Here is an 18,997-nt window from a genome sequence, read left to right on the forward strand (position 1 = left end):
CTTTGTGTGCCATACTCTGCCTGCCTTATGCTGCCTGTGTGTGCGCCATACTCTGCCTGCCCTACGCTGCCTGTGTGTGCCATATTTTGCCTGCCCTATGCTGCCTGTCGGAGGTGAACCTGACAATGGTTTGTTCTGGGAGTTTGTAAGCATATGAAAATAGTCATTATATGGTCCCTAAGGTGTGTATTTATATGTTGGGGGTTGCTGTACGTTTCACAGGGGTGGAGGAGCCATATGGATTTAAGGGTGTGAGCACCACCCATTTGGGTTGTAGCTGTGCTACCACCATTAATGTGGCTACGGTCTTAAAAGATCTTGTGATAACACGGGTGTGGTTTGAAGTGGGTGCAGTTTAAAAAATGGTAGTGGCCAAAACTGGCTTCCATTAGCGGCCCTCCACCATGTAGGCCAGAAAAATCCCGGCTCTCGGTACCACAGAAGTTGGACAGCACTGACCTACAGTATAACATTTGGAACTTTCTATATCCAATTGCTTTGTCAAGTTCTTTAGTGGAACCTGGGAGACCCAGCCCAACACTGTCATCTGACAAGATCACACAACTCATAAATGGGAGACAGGTGTTCATTTTTCAGTAAAAAAAAACCCCACACCACATAGATATATGGGTTTCACCAAGATGTTTTAGAACGTGATTCATCTTCCCATATAATATATGATTACTATAATCTTTAGGCTGTGCACAAGAAGGAGACTAACAATGGATATTTTTGGGTGGACAAACCCCCGCTGACAAGAACTGTGTACACTCAAAGAAAATATGTTGTACAAGGACCAGAGAGCGCCAGAATAAACCCAGAGGTGAGTGGGGCATACACATCATTTAGGGGAAATCATTACGCATCAACAAATCAGATAAAACATAGTTCTTAATTTATATAATTAGGGCTGGTTTATATAAACAGGAGTCTACACATCATTGTAACAGCATTCCAGACTTGCCAACACAGGAAAAGAGACATTAATGACCAAGGGTTACTGCATGTAACTTACTATTTGTTGCTAGAATGATACCCAACCCATTTGTGACTACAACCTGCCATCCCCCTAGTGAATAGCACTTCCCTTGCCCATTTCCAAGCAACCAAATAATAGTTTAAATTAAAACATAAGTATTGCAGAACACCTGTCTCCAAATAACAGTGCCTTCATCTTACTTATATTTGGGGAACAGTGATCACAACATGGTCTCCTTTGAGATAATGCTGCAGAGACAGCTCTATAAGGGAGTAACTAAAACGCTCAATTTTAGACGTGCAGACTTTGCCAGTTTAAGGGCATCTCTGCAATGTGTCAACTGGGAAAGGCTTTTCATGGGGTTAGACACAGAAGGAAAATGGAACATCTTTAAAACATTGCTTTGTAGGTATACACAACAGTATATTCCCCTTGTAAGCAAGGAGAGGCATCGCAAAGCAAAACCCTTATGGCTGAATAAAAGAGTTAAGGTCGAGGTTGGTAATAAAAAACGTGCTTTTAAAGCATTCAAGTTAGCTGGGACAGCGGAAACTTTCATCAGGTACAAGGAAGCAAATAAAGCATGCAAAAAAGCTATCAGGCAAGCTAAAATAGAGATGGAAAGGGATATTGCAGCTAGGAGTAAAAAGAATCCAAAATTATTTTTTAATTATGTGAATAGTAAAAAAATGAAGCAAGAAGGGGTGGGAAATTTATTATCACGGGGGGGTACGTTGGTTGATGAGAACGGGGAAAAAGCTGAAATTTTGAACTCTTATTTTTCATCTGTCTATACATCTGAGGAGCCAGATAATGAAGGCTTCCCTTTTAATATACCCAGTGCTAGTAATTTAGCTACTGGCGCATGGGTCACTCAGGAGGAAATTCAAAAGAGACTTGAACATGTAAAGGTAAACAAAGGTCCAGGACCGGATGGGATTCATCCCAGGGTATTAAATGAGCTGAGCGCTGTGATTGCCAAGCCTCTTCACATAATTTTTCAGGATTCATTGAGGTTTGGCATGGTGCCGAGAGACTGGCGGATTGCTAATGTGGTGCCGTTATTTAAAAAGGGATCTCGTTCTCAGCCTGAAAACTATAGGCCTGTTAGACTGACATCAGTAGTAGGAAAGCTTCTGGAAGGGGTAATAAGGGATAGGATAGTTGAATACATTGCAGTTCACAATACTATTAGTTTGTGCCAGCATGGTTTTATGCGTAACAGATCTTGCCAGACTAATTTAGTTGCCTTTTATGAGGAGGTGAGCAGGAACCTTGATGCTGGAATGGCAGTTGATGTCATCTACTTAGATTTTGCTAAAGCGTTTGATACAGTACCGCACAGAAGGTTAATGATCAAATTGAGGAATATTGGCCTAGAACATAATATTTGTAATTGGATAGAAAACTGGCTGAAGGATAGAGTACAAAGAGTGGTGGTAAATGGAACATTTTCTAATTGGGCCAGTGTGGTTAGTGGAGTACCGCAGGGGTCAGTCCTTGGGCCTTTGCTTTTTAACTTGTTTATTAATGACCTGGAGGTGGGCATAGACAGTACTGTTTCTATTTTTGCTGATGACACTAAATTGTGCAAAACTATAAGTTCCATGCAGGATGCTGCCGCTTTGCAGAGCGATTTGACAAAATTGGAAAACTGGGCAGCAAACTGGAAAATGAGGTTCAATGTTGACAAGTGCAAAGTTATGCACTTTGGTAGGAATAATATAAACGCAAACTATCTACTGAATGGTAGTGTGTTGGGGGCATCCTTAATGGAGAAGGATCTAGGGGTTTTTGTAGATCACAAGTTGTCTAATTCCAGGCAGTGTCATTCTGTGGCTACTACAGCAAATAAAGTGCTGTCTTGTATAAAAAAGGGCATTGACTCAAGGGATGAGAACATATTTTTGCCGCTTTATAGGTCCCTGGTAAGGCCTCACCTTGAGTATGCAGTGCAGTTTTGGGCTCCAGTCCTTAAGAAGGATATTAATGAGCTGGAGAGAGTGCAGAGACGTGCAACTAAACTGGTAAAGGGGATGGAAGATTTAAGCTATGAGGTTAGACTGTCGAGGTTGGGGTTGTTTTCTCTGGAAAAGAGGCGCTTGCGAGGGGACATGATTACTCTGTACAAGTACATTAGAGGGGATTATAGGCAGTTGGGGGATGTTCTTTTTTCCCATAAAAACAATCAGCGCACCAGAGGTCACCCCTATAGATTAGAGGAACAGAGCTTCCATTTGAAGCAGCGTAGGTGGTTTTTCACGGTGAGGGCAGTGAGGCTGTGGAATGCCCTTCCTAGTGATGTGGTAATGGCAGACTCTGTTAATGCCTTTAAGAGGGGCCTGGATGAGTTTTTGAACAAGCAGAATATCCAAGGCTATTGTGATACTAATATCTACAGTTAGTATTACTGGTTGTATATATATAGTTTATGTATGTGAGTGTATAGATTGGTTAGTATAGGTTGTGTGCTGGGTTTACTCGGACGGGTTGAACTTGATGGACAATGGTCTTTTTTCAACCCTATGTAACTATGTAACTATGTAACTATATCTTATTTACTTTGTGGAAAAAAATCTATGCTGCTGGGCCCCTATATTGGAACTCCCATAGAGATTCTCTGGTCTGTGCCAAATGAGTTGTGGGAGTATCTTAGCAGTCCTTTCCCAGAAGTGCACTTAGCTGGTGAGCAGCCAATCACAGCTAGGCTTTTATACAGATACAGTGCAGTTCCTTGTCACATCCACCTAGCTTCTGATTGGCAGGAATCCTACAGTAGAACATACTTAAAGCCAAAGCATAGCCTGGAAAAGCAGCCAATGGGAAGTGCAACACTTCGTTGGTGCTAATTGAATAACTTTTCTGTTATGAGCACAAAAGTTAGCATTAAATGGCACATTCCTTCTATTTTTGGTAATGTATAGTGAAATGGCAAATACTTGTTCTTGTCAAAACATGACATTTTTAAGTCATTCAAACCAAACCTATGAACTTTTGGAAAAGCCCTTATTTCTACATTAAAAGTCTTTTTATTGATGGCTGCCCAAAGCTGGATTCCATGAAGATGCAGCCTAACCAGCTGATACATAAGCAAAATCTTACATGTATCAATTCAGTATAATGCCATTTTGTACTTCTTATTTTTTTATTGGCCTTTGTAGTTGATGTCTTCTGCCTGGCTGGTTATCTAATATTATTCCTAGTTCCTTTCCCAACACTCATATATTCATGCCACGTCTCCTATGTGCAATCCCACGAGAGCTTTTGTCAGTGATACACGGTAACAAAGCGCTGTTTGTTGTAGGATCTCAAGCTGCGTTTCGATGCCAAGCCGGAGATGTACAATTACAGCGAGATCTACCTGCCGGATGTAGATGAAGAAACTATCTTAAGGGTAACAAGTGAAAGAGAAGAGAAATCTGTGTGGTGTGCAGTGCTGAGGAAAGGTAACTTTTCCCACTCGCATAGCTAACCCTAACCCTAAACCTTGCTTTTTATGATTGTAGGGACCCATAGGGTTAATCTGCCCCTATGGCTTTAAACCCTACCACTTCCTTAGTTTCTGCTGTTACTGGGCAAATTCCCATGTATCAGTTTAGAGTTTGCCTTATTGGTTATTTGGGTTGACCACACCTCTTGCACTCTCATATAGTGTTTAGCAGGAGGGTGAGGCTTCCTCTTTGGCTGCCTCTGTGTCTCAGGTAAAGGTCCACTGAGCCTGGGATCAACAGGGCCCCAGTAAAGCCATAATTTACCCTAGAGTCACCATCTTATACTGAAGTTGGGGACAGGGACACCGTGAATGAGGACCAGTTAGATAGCAAGTTGTGTTGAGCACTCTCTAGGAGAGTGAGGTAGAGAGGGAAGGAAGCAAGAGCAGTTTTGGCTCCACCAAGGAAAGTAGGGAGGAAGTACCCTTCCATAAAGGCAATGTTGCCTCAGCATAGGGCCATGTGGGCGACAAAAAAAGACAAGCGACAAATGCGTTTTGCGAACAGTTCGTTCAATATGGGGTGCAAGCAGCATAAAATTCAGCACAATATACAGTGGTGCAACAACCTTTCAAGCACCACTATGTTGTATACAAATCCTTTCTTTGGAACCGTTTTCTAAAACCACATCATTCACACACTGACTAATCTACTGTCAGTTATATCTCATTCATTGAGTGCCAGCTCCATAGCCTTTTATTTGCAGAACTTAAAAAGTAAATAAAGATAGATAAAGCACAAATGTTGACCTTCCATGTTTACAGTATGTATAGTTCTGATAAGAGAGGCTTCCATTTGAAGCAGCGTAGGTGGTTTTTCACGGTGAGGGCAGTGAGGTTGGGGAATGCCCTTCCTAGTGATGGGGTAATGGCAGACTCTGTTAATGCCTATAAGAGGGGCCTGGATGAGTTCTTGATCAATCAGAATATCCAAGGCTATTGTGATACTAATATCTACAGTTAGTATTACTGGTTGTATATATATAGTTTATGTATGTGAGTGTATAGATTGGTTAGTATAGGTTGTGTGCTGGGTTTACTCGGATGGGTTGAACTTGATGGACAATGGTCAACCCTATGTAACTATGTTTGCCAATGTGGCTACTGCTCAGGCAAGCCTGTCTTCTTCCAGTAAGAAAAGTACAATTTGTTTATACTTTTTGTTTATATTAAATGGAAATTAAAACAGCACATCAAAAGGAAGTTATTTGTCCTTCTGTAATATGTAAGCATACACTGTGTAACAGCTTTTACCCAACACAGCTTCTGTAAATGTCTTTTTTTCCATTACAGAAGAGCTAATGTCAGGACAGCCGAACGTGGCAGGTTTGTATTTGCTCTGAAACGGTTTTCATCTGTCTGTCGCTTGTTTGATTTGGTCACTTGTGTAATAGAACTCTATAAGAGGTGAAGTTAGAGGAAAAATGGATGGAAGAAACAGAACAGGGAATACACAGGAGAGGTAAAGTGGAGAAGAGAAAGACCCATAAGAATAGTAGAAGAAGGATTAGCCAATGTTAAAAAATGTAGATTAAAAAGAACAGAAGAAGAAATACTGACTGCATATATAATTATTGGGGCAGCTGTATATATATAGATATATATAGAAATGGCCCCTATATATTTGTGCAGAGCCTGAAAAACAGCAGGATAAAAACCTTAATAAAGTACTTAGTTGCCCAACTATTACATTGTTCCCAAGTGGATCTGGTTATCTTTATTTACAGCCCACTCACAGCTCAGTGTTTGCTGCAGTTGATACCCAAAGACACAGGTTTGTGGCCACTGGCCAAGATGAGATTTTCCGATGCATATGAGATCGGTCCTAAAATGTTAAATGGCAGGAAGACATAGGAAATAGAGCAAATAGTAATGAGAGAAGTTGGGGCAACTTGGGGGCATTGTAAATAAGAGTTATAAAATATCCAGAGCCAATAAAAAAAAAACAGAGCCAATAAGAGAAACACCATGTTTCTACACACAAGCCCTTTTAGTTGATTATAAAGACACCTCCATTTGTATGTATTTCTTTGCTATAGAGAGTACTATAGTACTACAGATAGTACATGGGTAATGTGGTTGTAGATTATAAATCAGTATATATATGATATTTTTATGTGTGGTTACTGTTCCTACGGTAGTATGGATATGCAACACTCAAATGATCAAATTGGCTAACTGATCTGGCCCTGTGAATAGTCCAAAGCTCTGAAAGACTGTTTGTTTTCTGAATATTCTAGTGCTCTGATTGGCTAGATTGACTGTAAGAGAGATGGTTACAATAGATTGTTTATCATTCCTCCTTGTGTCCAACAGGTGGGCAGCACTTTGTGGATAAGCACAGGGCAGAGCTGATTGAAAGGATTCCCAACATTGATCCAGTGCTTGATGAGCTGCTGGGTGATGGGACCCTGACCCAGGAACAGTACGACACAGTGAGAAGCAAGGGAACCTGCCAGGATAGGATGAGGCAACTCTATGACTGTGTCAGGGCCTGGGGGGATTATCAGAAAGACGCACTCTTTAGGGCTATTGAAAAACACATTCAGCCTCTTATCAGGGATCTAAAAAACAAATGAATCTGATATCCCCATTACACTTCTGATGAACTCTTAAAGAGCCAGTCAGAAAGTGAAAATATTATTTTTACATTTATAGTTTTTCACCCTCTGCGCTTACCCTTTTTGTGCTCCTACAGGGGTGAGTGGGGGCCACATTGCTATTACGGCGATCTGCATTAGAAGAGCTGAATTTAAATGTTTAAAAAATGGCCTTGTCGTGCCAGTGGCGCACCCCCACCTGGGGCATGATTTTCACCCTCTCTTAGGGCTCTCCCCGGTACTCACGCCTGAGCACCTTTCGATTAGGAATCTCCCTGGTGGTTACTTGCTCCACCTAACTAGACACTACATATCCCTGAACTCCGGCGATGAATGCTACCTCCTTTAGGGGCTTCTGTCTGCCCTTTCTAACTACCCTGTCTTGCACTCCTAGAGTGAACTATAACAAAAGCTCCTAAGCTATAACTCCAGCCTGTAGCTTGCCTCTATGAAGAGGTTGGGTTCCAGGACTAAATCCACACAGAAGTGTGTGTGTCATCTTTTTTTATACTTTTAGCACACCACATCTAGTGGTTGCTGTTAACTTGCAGGGAAACTCCCTTTTAGCACATAATCATCTAGGACCACCTTTAGGTGTCCAAATCCTATAAGGGCCCCCTCTAGTGCCTGTCTAACGGGGAACCCACCTAAGGGGCTCAAATCTGGGGATCCCTACACACCTTATCACAGGAGCCCCCCAGCACCTACATATAGACTATTCCTTGCCAACAAATTTCCTATTTTATATGAGAAATGTGTTCATTCTGTGCTCCTACAGAGCCCCAGGTTTCGTACGTTATAGTTAAAGGTAAAACCTTTCATTTTTTTTATGATACTCGTCGTTTAATCTGTCATTGAGTGAATTATGCCGTTTGGTGCCTTTTTATCAGGGGATTCTATAATCAAGATTTTATATTTAAATGTGCTCTTTATTTTTGTATATTTTAAAGTATCCATTTATATACAACTAAATGTTTAAAAACTGCAGTGAATATGGTTCTTCCATATGAGCTGAGCTTTCCCAAGCACTCCCTGCCGCCCCAGCTGTCACAGGCATTTCTCATTCAAATCAATAGAAAGTGGCTGCAAGTAAGGATGTGTGTGCTGTGACAGGTGTTACCCCAAGAACACTACAGTGATCATAAGCAATCAGATGGCATATCCCTCACAGGGTTTGTTTTATATTCCCTGAGCTCAGGGCACACTTGCCAGCAAGCCTGTTTATAGGCACCATACAGATATGGGACCAATTATCCAGAATGCTCGGGACCTGGGGTTTTCCACAATTTGGATCTCCATACCATAAGTCTACTAAAAAATAATGTAACCATGAAATAAACCCAATAGGGTTGTTCTGCCCCCAATAAGGGGTAATTATATCTTAGTTGGGATCAAGTACAGGTACTGTTTTATTATTACAGAGAAAAGGGAATCATTTAACCATGAAATAAACCCAATAGGGCTGTTCTGCCCCCAATAAGGGGTAATTATATCTTAGTTGGGATCAAGTACAGGTACTGTTTTATTATTACAGAGAAAATGGAATCATTTAACCGTTAAATAAACCCAATAGGGCTGTTCTGCCCCAATAAGGGGTAATTATATCTTAGTTGGGATCAAGTACAGGTACTGTTTTATTATTACAGAGAAAAGGGAATCATTTAACCATGAAATAAACCCAATAGGGCTGTTCTGCCCCAATAAGGGGTAATTATATCTTAGTTGGGATCAAGTACAGAGAAAAAGCAAAGCATTCTTAAAAATATGAATTTTTCAATTAAAATTGAGTCTATGGGAGATGACATTCCCATAATTCAGAACTTTCTGGATAAGGGATCCCATACCTATACTATAAAATTAAAAATACTCCAGAACAGTATCTACTTGGAAAAATTATAACAAAGAAACAAGCAAGGATTGCTTGGAGCCACGTGGACTAAATACAAGAAAAGTATAGGTAGAGCTACAGTAAGTGAGACGTCTGTGCACCTGCTGGGATCAGGCTGTACATTGGCTGGGGTACAGGTACGTTACCCCCCGAGCCTCTCAGCACCCAGCTCTCCCTACTGTATATCATTCCCAGTTTGAAGGCTACAGCCACATAAGAGACTATGCCACAAGCAAGTACAGGAGTTAAAGGGGTAAAGTAATGTAACAAACCTGTGGTGATGGAGAATAACAGGAGTGTGCAATGCGCTGATGGATTGATGCATTGTGTCTGTGGTTACAGTTATAGCAACAAGGGGGAAGTTGTGCTCAGCACTAAATATCAAACTGACAGACGAGAGTGCAATGAGGCTGTGACCACAATATTCATACAGACAAGAAATAGAGCCCCTCTGCACTCACCCATTAGCAATATATATAGGGCATTAAGCCATTCTGTGCATTAACCCCTGTCCCTGTACACTCACTCACCCCCGGCCTGGCCAGTCCTACACTCACTCACCCCCGGCCTGGCCAGTCCTACACTCACTCACCCCCGGCCTGGCCAGTCCTACACTCACTTACCCCCGGCCTGGCCAGTCCTACACTCACTCACCCCCGGTCTGGCCAGTCCTACACTCACTTACCCCCGGTCTGGCTAGTCCTACACTCACTCACCCCCGGTCTGGCCAGTCCTACACTCACTCACCCCCGGTCTGGCCAGTCCTACACTCACTCACTCCCGGCCTGGCCAGTCCTACACTCACTCACCCCCGGCCTGGCCAGTCCTACACTCACTTACCCCCGGCCTGGCCAGTCCTACACTCACCCCCGGTCTGGCCAGTCCTACACTCACTCACCCCCGATCTGGCCTGTCCTACACTCACTCACCCCCGATCTGGCCAGTCCTACACTCACTCACCCCCGGTCTGGCCAGTCCTACACTCACTCACTCCCGGTCTGGCCTGTCCTACACTCACTCACCCCCGATCTGGCCTGTCCTACACTCACTTACCCCCGGCCTGGCCAGTCCTACACTCACTCACCCCCGGTCTGGCCAGTCCTACACTCACTCACCCCCGATCTGGCCTGTCCTACACTCACTCACCCCCGATCTGGCCAGTCCTACACTCACTCACCCCCGGTCTGGCCAGTCCTACACTCACTCACTCCCGGTCTGGCCTGTCCTACACTCACTCACCCCCGATCTGGCCTGTCCTACACTCACTCACCCCCGATCTGGCCTGTCCTACACTCACTCACCCCCGATCTGGCCAGTCCTACACTCACTCACCCCCGGTCTGGCCTGTCCTACACTCACTCACCCCCGGTCTGGCCAGTCCTACACTCACTCACCCCCGGTCTGGCCTGTCCTACACTCACTCACCCCCGGTCTGGCCAGTCCGGCCCTCACTCATACATGTGCTCACACATATACACTAGGCCTTCCCCTTTGCCCCTCAACCGGCATGGACTCTCCTTCCCTTACTGCCCCTATGTGCAGGGTAAGATGGGAATGGATGCAGGAATAGTGGGGCCAATGCAGAAACTATCCCTATTGCCTGCATGCCCTGAGATGGCAGAGAAATGGGACAGGTGGGGCAGCTACAAACCAGGGCCCTGGTACCCAGGAGCTTTGCTTGAGGCTGCACAGAGCAGTATAAAACCTGAAACTCCTCAGCCAGGTAAGGTGCCATACCAGATAATTCTGTCCTTTCTGTAGCTATGAAGGTGTTATATACATATTTACAGATTGTACCTTGGTCAAAAAAAAAAAAACCCTAACCCTGGAGGCAATTATGAATAATAAATGGTCCTGGTTTCCCTTTCACATTCTCCTTTCTTCTGTGTAAAACACAAGGGCTCACAATCTTTTCCTGCTGCCTCACTGCCGTACTGATAGGCTATCACTAACCTACACCTGAACACTAGTGTTCTCTAACTGGCGCACAATTGCCCGGGCCCCCCCAATCACTAACTCCATGGGGTCAGGGGATGCCTTTTAACTACCCAAGCTGCCTCTCACCTCTGAGACAAATTTAAGGTGAACTCATTCTATTACTTTAACTCAGTCTTACCTTTTAACTCAACATTCTGCACATTTGCTCTTTGAACTATATAACCCCACTTTTATCTAAATCCACTCTTTGTTTCATTGGATGCACGTCACACCTGGCATACCCGGCACTTTTACACGTCCCATTTACATGTTTACTTATTCACATTATTAACCTCACATCACCTTCAAAATGAACTTTTTACACATTTGAAATGAACATCCACTGCTAAGTGAGCCAGCCAGCCCCATTATGATACAATACCATTAAGGAAGAAGGAAACACCATTAACCCTTCCAAAACATACCAATAAAATGCTAATCAAATATCTTTGTAAATTATTGATCCCCTTGTAGGAATATGCACACAGGGTAGGGGGTAAAGTTGCATGAGTTGGCCTTCCAACTGGAAAGGAAAGGGGGGGCTGTACATCAACCTCCCGGGCACCTGGGCCGCCATCAGAAATCACGGGGCCCCTCACAACAACATTTTCTGGGCCCACCCTCCTATGCCCCTCCCCAGTGGCCCCTCCCATCAGTACACACAGACATTGAAAAAGACACTTGAGAAAAAGGGCTTGAGGAAGTCCAAAACATATAGTGTGTGTAGTCAGAAATAAAGACTTTTTTTAAGCAGGAATTCTGCAAGAGGTGCTCTCCTCATTCGTGTACCCTGACACACAGACATTGGTAGCCAGGGCCCCCTAAAACATTGGTAGCCAGGGCCCCCTAAAACATTGGTAGCCAGGGCCCCCTAAAACATTGGTAGCCAGGGCCCCCTAAAACATTGGTAGCCAGGGCCCCCTAAAACACTGGTAGCCAGGAAGCCCTAAAACACTGGTAGCCAGGAAGCCCTAAAACACTGGTAGCCAGGAAGCCCTAAAACATTGGTAGCCAGGAACCCCTAAAACACTGGTAGCCAGGAACCCCTAAAACATTGGTAGCCAGGAAGCCCTAAAACACTGGTAGCCAGGAACCCCTAAAACACTGGTAGCCAGGAACCCCTAAAACATTGGTAGCCAGGAAGCCCTAAAACACTAGTAGCCAGGAACCCCTAAAACAATGGTAGCCAGGAACCCCTAAAACATTGGTAGCCAGGAAGCCCTAAAACACTGGTAGCCAGGAACCCCTAAAACACTGGTAGCCAGGAACCCCTAAAACATTGGTAGCCAGGAAGCCCTAAAACACTAGTAGCCAGGAACCCCTAAAACAATGGTAGCCAGGAACCCCTAAAACATTGGTAGCCAGGAACCCCTAAAACAATGGTAGCCAGGAACCCCTAAAACAATGGTAGCCAGGAACCCCTAAAACATTGGTAGCCAGAGGTTAAGGTTTGCATTGGTGCCAGCCCAGGGCCCCCTAAAACATTGCTAGCCAGGAACCCCTAAAACACTGGTAGCCGGGAACCCCTAAAACATTGGTAGCCGGGAACCCCTAAAACATTGGTAGCCGGGAACCCCTAAAACATTGGTAGCCAGGAACCCCTAAAACATTGGTAGCCAGGGCCCCCTAAAACATTGGTAGCCAGGGCCCCCTAAAACATTGGTAGCCAGGGCCCCCTAAAACATTGGTAGCCAGGGCCCCCTAAAACATTGGTAGCCAGGAACCCCTAAAACATTGGTAGCCAGGGCCCCCTAAAACATTGGTAGCCAGGAACCCCTAAAACATTGGTAGCCAGGAACCCCTAAAACATTGGGGTTAAGGTTTGCATTGGTGCCAGGGCAGGGACCCTCTAAAACATTGGTGTACAGGGACCTCCTAAACATTGGTGGCCAGTGAAACTTACCTTTAAACTTCATCAGGGGATTTTTTTGTTCTTTGTAGTCTTTTTCCTTCTCCAGCAGCTTCTTCATCTTCTTCTTCCTTCTCTGAAGGCTTCTCTGGCTCCTCCTGTGGCTTCGGCTCTTCTGCCTCTTCCTCCAGCGAGATCCTTATGGGACAACGCCTCTTCACTTGTGTCTCCATGCAAAAGGAGAGACATACGCACGGGGCGTGACCAATCGTATTAGTCACTGACCACCAATGACAAGGCCAGTAATTGTTTAAAGGGGGCCCGAGATGTATCACGGCCAGGCCCCCCTTAAAAGTGAAAAATCATCCGGGCACGGGATGACTGTGCCCCCCTGATGGTGGCCTTGTCGGGCACACTAAAGTAATGATGCGCCATATCAATAAAATTTGGATTCAGCTGAAATGTCACAAACTGAACTGGAGTACTTATGTGCATATTCATTTTATTAGCACAGTCAACAAATCGGAATCACACATTTAGTTGACTAACACTGAAGTCAAATGCCATGAAATGGGTTGTTTACCTTAAAGGAGACATATAATAAGAATAAACAAAAAACAACCCTAACCCTGTAGGCAATTATGAATAATATCCGGTGCTGGTTTCCCTTTGGGCTAAACATTAACCCTATCTGTAACAATGGCCCCTTTATTGGAGCTCCCTATAGATCCTCTCAGGTCCCTGTCTGGGTTTCACATGAGGGGTGGGCGTGTCCTAACGGTCCCTGCCAGAAGCACAGTAGGAGGGGGAGAGCCAATCACAGCCCTGCACTCACACAAGCACAGACAGGCTTCAGTTCCCTATCAGGTCAGCCTAGCTGCTGATTGGTTCCTATCCTACAGTGCCGCCGCCCCCCTGCACAGCCTGGGAAAGGAGGCAGCAGGAAGTGGCACAGATGGGCGGGATTAGTGGGGATTTGGGGGAATTTCTCAATAAATCAGAAGCACATATTTTTAATTACATTCCTTCTATATTTAGATGAGTATAATGCATTGGTACATTCTTGATTTTCCCACAATATTTCACATTTAAGCACAGTTTCCCAGCACAGAATAAGTCTGTATGATTCCAGTGTAATATAATTATAAATTACATAATTAGTGATGAACAAATCTATGAAAAAAATTTGACTCGTGACCTTTTTTGTCATGCGGCAATTTTTTTCCAAAGCTAATTTTTGCGGGCGTCTGGCAAAAAAACCCAGCAGCCATCATATAGGATAATGGAGGACACCTGACACTGCAGGGCTTTGCTGCACATTAGTGTTTATTAGTGGGTTCCACTACATGTTCCGGGCAAAGCCCTTTTTTAAGTGAACAACATAACATCTGAACTAATAACATTTATGTGGTTCCAAGACCCAAGTCCAACCTCCCCCTTAACACCATTGGTTCCAAGCCGCCCATGGGAGGGGTTACTGCTCCAGGGCACTCAGGAGCCTGACCCCCAAGAAAACTTTTTAAAGTCCAAAGTTATTTTTTATACATGGCCCAGGAACTGCCAAGCAGTTGTTCTTCCCCCACAGTGTAGCTTTAATAGAAATACATATTCCAGGCACAATACAATTACTGCCCATTGGAACTGATAGCTATTTCCTACTTGGCTGCCTTACCACATACTGACCAAGTCTCACTGGGGCGGCTCATTTATATCTGTAACAGAACAGAGGGTGCCATTAGTAGTGTGTCGTGTACAGAAAACATTTTACACTCCGTGTATCATTTAAACCGTTAGGCACTAAACTGTTCAGTTTTTTATCCATACTGCCTCTTGTTGCAAGAGTAGTTTTGTTATATTCCCCCCCTTGAGGGGTATTTAACTACCTCTAGCACCATCCAGCTCAGTTGCGATTGGTTATGTTTTAACTGGTGGAAATGTCTGGAAACTGCTGTATCGCTAGCGGATCCTTCTTTAAAATTTCTAATGTCCCCCTTATGTTCCTTTATCCTGGCCTTGACAGACCTATTAGTTTGGCCAACATACATCTTGCCGCAGGGGCATTTAATCATGTAGATCACACTCTTTGTTTCACATGTTGAAAAGTGTTTTAACTTTATAGGGTAACCTTTTGTTGGATGGTTAAACGTATCACCCGTAATTACCCCAGAGCAGCATACGCAATTAAGACACGGTGCTGCCCCACTTTGGGGTACCCAGGAATAACTGCCTTCCATCTTTCCTTTTATATTCACTTGGGCATAGGAAATCCTTTGATGTACTGCCCCGTTTATAGCTAAACATGGGGGGTTCTCTATAGTAGTTACCATACTTCTTATCCCCCCGCACTATTGGCCAGTACTGCTTAACTAAAGTCTCCTGTTTCTCGCTAACTTTGCTCACAAAAATGGGTCACAGTGTCGTTTCTCCTTTGGTTTTTCTAGCAGGGCGTCCCTTGGAGTTTTTTGCACCTCCTCTGCTACTTGTATAAGTTTTTGCTTATTGTAACCTTTTTCTTTGAAACGACCTATCAGCTGCTTAGCCGCTGTCTTATATTTTTCATCTTTGGATGTTATTCTGTGTGCGCGCAAAAATTGGCCCTTAGGAATGGGCACATTGAGCATATATTATTATTATTATTATTATTATTAACATTTATTTAGAAAGCACCAACATATTCTGCAGTGCTGTACAATAGGTGGGTTTCATACATTGGACATACTGCAAAATGTAACGTATGAGGTTCCAGAAACAAGTGGTAGCCAGCAGAACTGTGATGATGTGAAGGTGATACTAAACCTACAGAAAAAGGAGATCAGCTGGCAGCTACATGTGGCATTTTTGGCACAATACATAAAGAATAAGAGGATACCCAGAGGTCTGTGTGTGAACCAAGCCAAAGGAGTCCCAGTGCTGACTAAGAGGTGGCATGAATTTTGCAGCCTTGATCTAATGGTGTTAACAATAGAAAGACTTAACATACAACTTGCAGAGTTAAAAGTCACAATTGCAGAGCTTAAAGAGAAAGTCTGCGCAACCCAAGGCATTACCAAAACTGAGGAGATATTCAGAGAGCAATCTGGGGCACTTAGTGTGTTTCAAGCAAAGATGACTGAGAGAAAACAGGGGAAGCTCACGAGAGACACTGAGGATTACCTGCAAAATCATGTGGAAAGCAGAACGAAAGAGACAGCATCCAGCAGGGAAACTTACAAGCAGCCGACTGCCCAGCTACAGCAGAGGGACAGGCAAGCAACGGGCACTAGGACCATGTGGGACTCCATCAGGATCCAGACACAGGCAAGCCACTTGGCCACTTGACACAGTAACACTGTCTTCAGAGAGCTACAGATCAGAGAGCGGTGACTACAGTGAAGCCACCACACAGTCAGCACCGGGGTATTTAGGGAAAGAGCCACAGCGGATCCAGCGTCCAATAACAGCACAAAGGAACCCAAGGGCCCCTATAGACCGGGAGAATTACCCTCAGAGCAGCCGACATCACAAGAGGTAAGAGGTTGTGAATATCTCTTCATATACATTGTCTGCCCCTGAGCGTAGGGTTAGACTTTATTCCCTACCGCAATAACTTTATGGATTGGGAGATTATTATTATTAACATTTATTTATAAAGCGCCAACATATTCCGCAGCGCTGTACAAGGGAGATTGACTTTCCCAAGGTTACCCGCCAGCTGGGACTAAAGATGTGTTTCCCACAGGGTGATAAGCTTTGTAAGCAAGGAGCGACTATGGGGAATAAAGAAAAAAGTACATATATATATATATATATATATATATATATATATATATATATATTCCCACAGTAACCAGTGTTAATATGGACATGTTGAACAGGTGGTGCTTAGTGAAGCAGGAAAAGTATGGGGAAATTACAGCAGCAAAATCATGTACCTCAATTTATCCAAAACCGAGCGGGAGGCCATAGTGGCACTGAAAAATAATGCACAAATAACTATTAAAAAGGAGCAATTGTGACAATGGACACAAGTGTGTACATAGGTGAAGCTAATAGGCAGTTGAATATCCCAGAACCCTATAGAGAAACTAACTGTGACCCGACATTCATAATAAAAAAGGAAGTGGATAACCTGTTGATAGAAGCCTAAAGGGCTGGTATTAAATTGGACCTGTCACCCAGGCATAAAAAGCTGTATAATAAAAGCCCTTTTAAATTAAATATGAAATCGAAAGCCTTTTTTCTTTATTAACACATCCATACCCATAATAAAAGCATTTAAAAATCCCAGCTGTCAATCATATATTGCTTGCCCCGCCTCTAGGCCTTAGTTAGACAGTTACTTTCACTTTCAATTCAGAACTGTTGCTGCACCCCTCACATTCCCCCTCCCTCCTCACCATGTAATTGTGTAACCAGTGCATGGATATGGGTATCGGGTCCCCCCCCCCCATACTGACACAGAAACAACATTTTAGCAGGATGCACAACTTGCCTTATTAACAGTGTCCACAAAATGGCCCCTGCCTGCTTGCTGCAATTGTGAATTCCAAGGCTGAAGAAAATAAGATTAAAATAATTTCTTAGTGTGACAGGTCCAATTTAAAGCAAAGGGATCTCCTTACTACTGAATTTTCCTTAATAACAGTACTTTATTTCTTTAACTAAAGGTCCCCATACACTGGCAGATCCATTCGCTTGGCAATGTCACCAAGCGAGCGGATCTTCTCCCGATATCCCCCACCTACGGGTGGGCGATATCGGGAGAAACCAGGCTAATTCGATCGTTTGGCCTATGCCCGTTTGACGGGACCGCATCAACGAGCCGATGCAGACTAGATTTTTTAACCTGGCCGATCTTTATCTGGCTGATTTCCAGATATCGGTTGGGCAGGCCCGTCGGTAGTGCCCATACATGGGCCGATTAGCTGCCAAATCATTCTACGGGACTGATATTGGCAGCTAGAATCGGCCCGTGTATGGGGACCTTAATCCGCCGGGCAGACCTATTGTGGCAGGTATAGGTTCCGGGCTTGAACCACTATGTAAATGTGTGGGTAGCTACCTGCAGCCAATAGTAAAAGATATCCCCACACGTCCAAAGGACACTGCCGCTTTGCTCAATAGACTCAAACAAATGAATGGGATTAATGAAAAATGTATCCTATGCAGTATTGATATAGAGAGCCTCTACGTATCTATAGCACAAGAGGAGGGGATTCAGTATGTAGAAGAAATATATTTCCCACCAGACGGTCTACTTTCTAACTGACTGCCTCAGCCTTGTGTTGGGTAAAAAATACTTCAGGTTTAATGGAAAGTATTTCTGGCAAAAGCAGGGGGACATCAATGGGTTCTTCCGTAGTGCCTTCATTTGCTAACATCTATGTAACCTTGAGCAGAAATATTTCATGGCACGTCCAGGCCCGGATTTGTGGCGAGGCCTAGGGCGGCAAACATTTAGGGGCGGCATGCCGCCCCGCCGCACCGAAGTTCTGCTCCCATATGTAAAGTGTAAAGAGCTTCCATAACCCCAGAGTTATCAATGCCATGCCTAAGGGCCAATTTATGCGGCACGTAGAATAACATCCGAAGATAAAAATATAAGACAGTGGCTAAGGAGCTGATAGGCCGTTTCAAAGAAAAAGGTTACAATAAGCATAAACTGATACAAGTTGCAGAGATGGTGCAAAAAAATCCAAGGGACACCCTGCTAGAAAAACCAAAAATATACAGAGAAACCGCACCGCAGCCCATTTTTGTGAGCAAATACTGTGAAGTTAGCGAGAGACTGGAGACTTTGGTTAAGCAGTACTGGCCAATAGTGCAGGGGGATAAGAAGTATGGTAACTACTATAGAGAACCCCCCAGGTTTAGCTATAAACAGGGCAGTACATCAAAGGATTTCCTATGCCCAAGTGAATATAAAAGGAAAGATGGAAGGCAGTTATTCCTGGGTACCCCAAAGTGGGGCAGCACCGTGTCTTAATTGCGTATGCTGCTCTGGGGTAATTACGGGTGATACGTTTAACCATCCAACAAAAGGTTACCCTATAAAGTTACACTTTTCAACATGTGAAACAAAGAGTGTGATCTACAATGATTAAATGCCCCTGCGGCAAGGGGTATGTTGGCCAAACTAATAGGCCTGTCAAGGCCAGGATAAAGGAACATAAGGGGAACATTAGAAATTTTAAAGAAGGATCCGCTAGCGATACAGCAGTTTCCAGACATTTCC

General features: G+C 43.9%; 2 protein-coding genes across 2 annotated transcripts in view; both read left to right on the plus strand.

Moving 5' to 3' along the window:
- The window catches only part of LOC100487218, a 35,834-nt gene extending 28,780 nt beyond the window's left edge, over positions 1-7,054 (plus strand). Inside the window, exons 14-17 of the mRNA XM_031892997.1 lie at positions 698-823; positions 4,284-4,425; positions 5,763-5,795; positions 6,786-7,054. Coding sequence (XP_031748857.1) covers positions 698-823; positions 4,284-4,425; positions 5,763-5,795; positions 6,786-7,048 — 564 coding nt within the window. The 3' untranslated portion in view covers positions 7,049-7,054. The remainder of the gene's footprint in view (positions 1-697; positions 824-4,283; positions 4,426-5,762; positions 5,796-6,785) is intronic.
- Positions 7,055-15,498: 8,444 nt separating this feature from the next.
- LOC116407562 (NACHT, LRR and PYD domains-containing protein 1b allele 3-like) overlaps positions 15,499-18,997 on the plus strand; it is a 28,490-nt gene continuing 24,991 nt past the window's right edge. The window contains exon 1 of the mRNA XM_031893049.1: positions 15,499-16,290. The gene's annotated coding sequence lies outside the window, so the exon portion shown is untranslated. The remainder of the gene's footprint in view (positions 16,291-18,997) is intronic.

Source organism: Xenopus tropicalis, chromosome 9 (genome assembly GCF_000004195.4).
Source record: "Xenopus tropicalis strain Nigerian chromosome 9, UCB_Xtro_10.0, whole genome shotgun sequence".
NCBI classification, from domain to species: Eukaryota; Metazoa; Chordata; class Amphibia; order Anura; family Pipidae; genus Xenopus; species Xenopus tropicalis.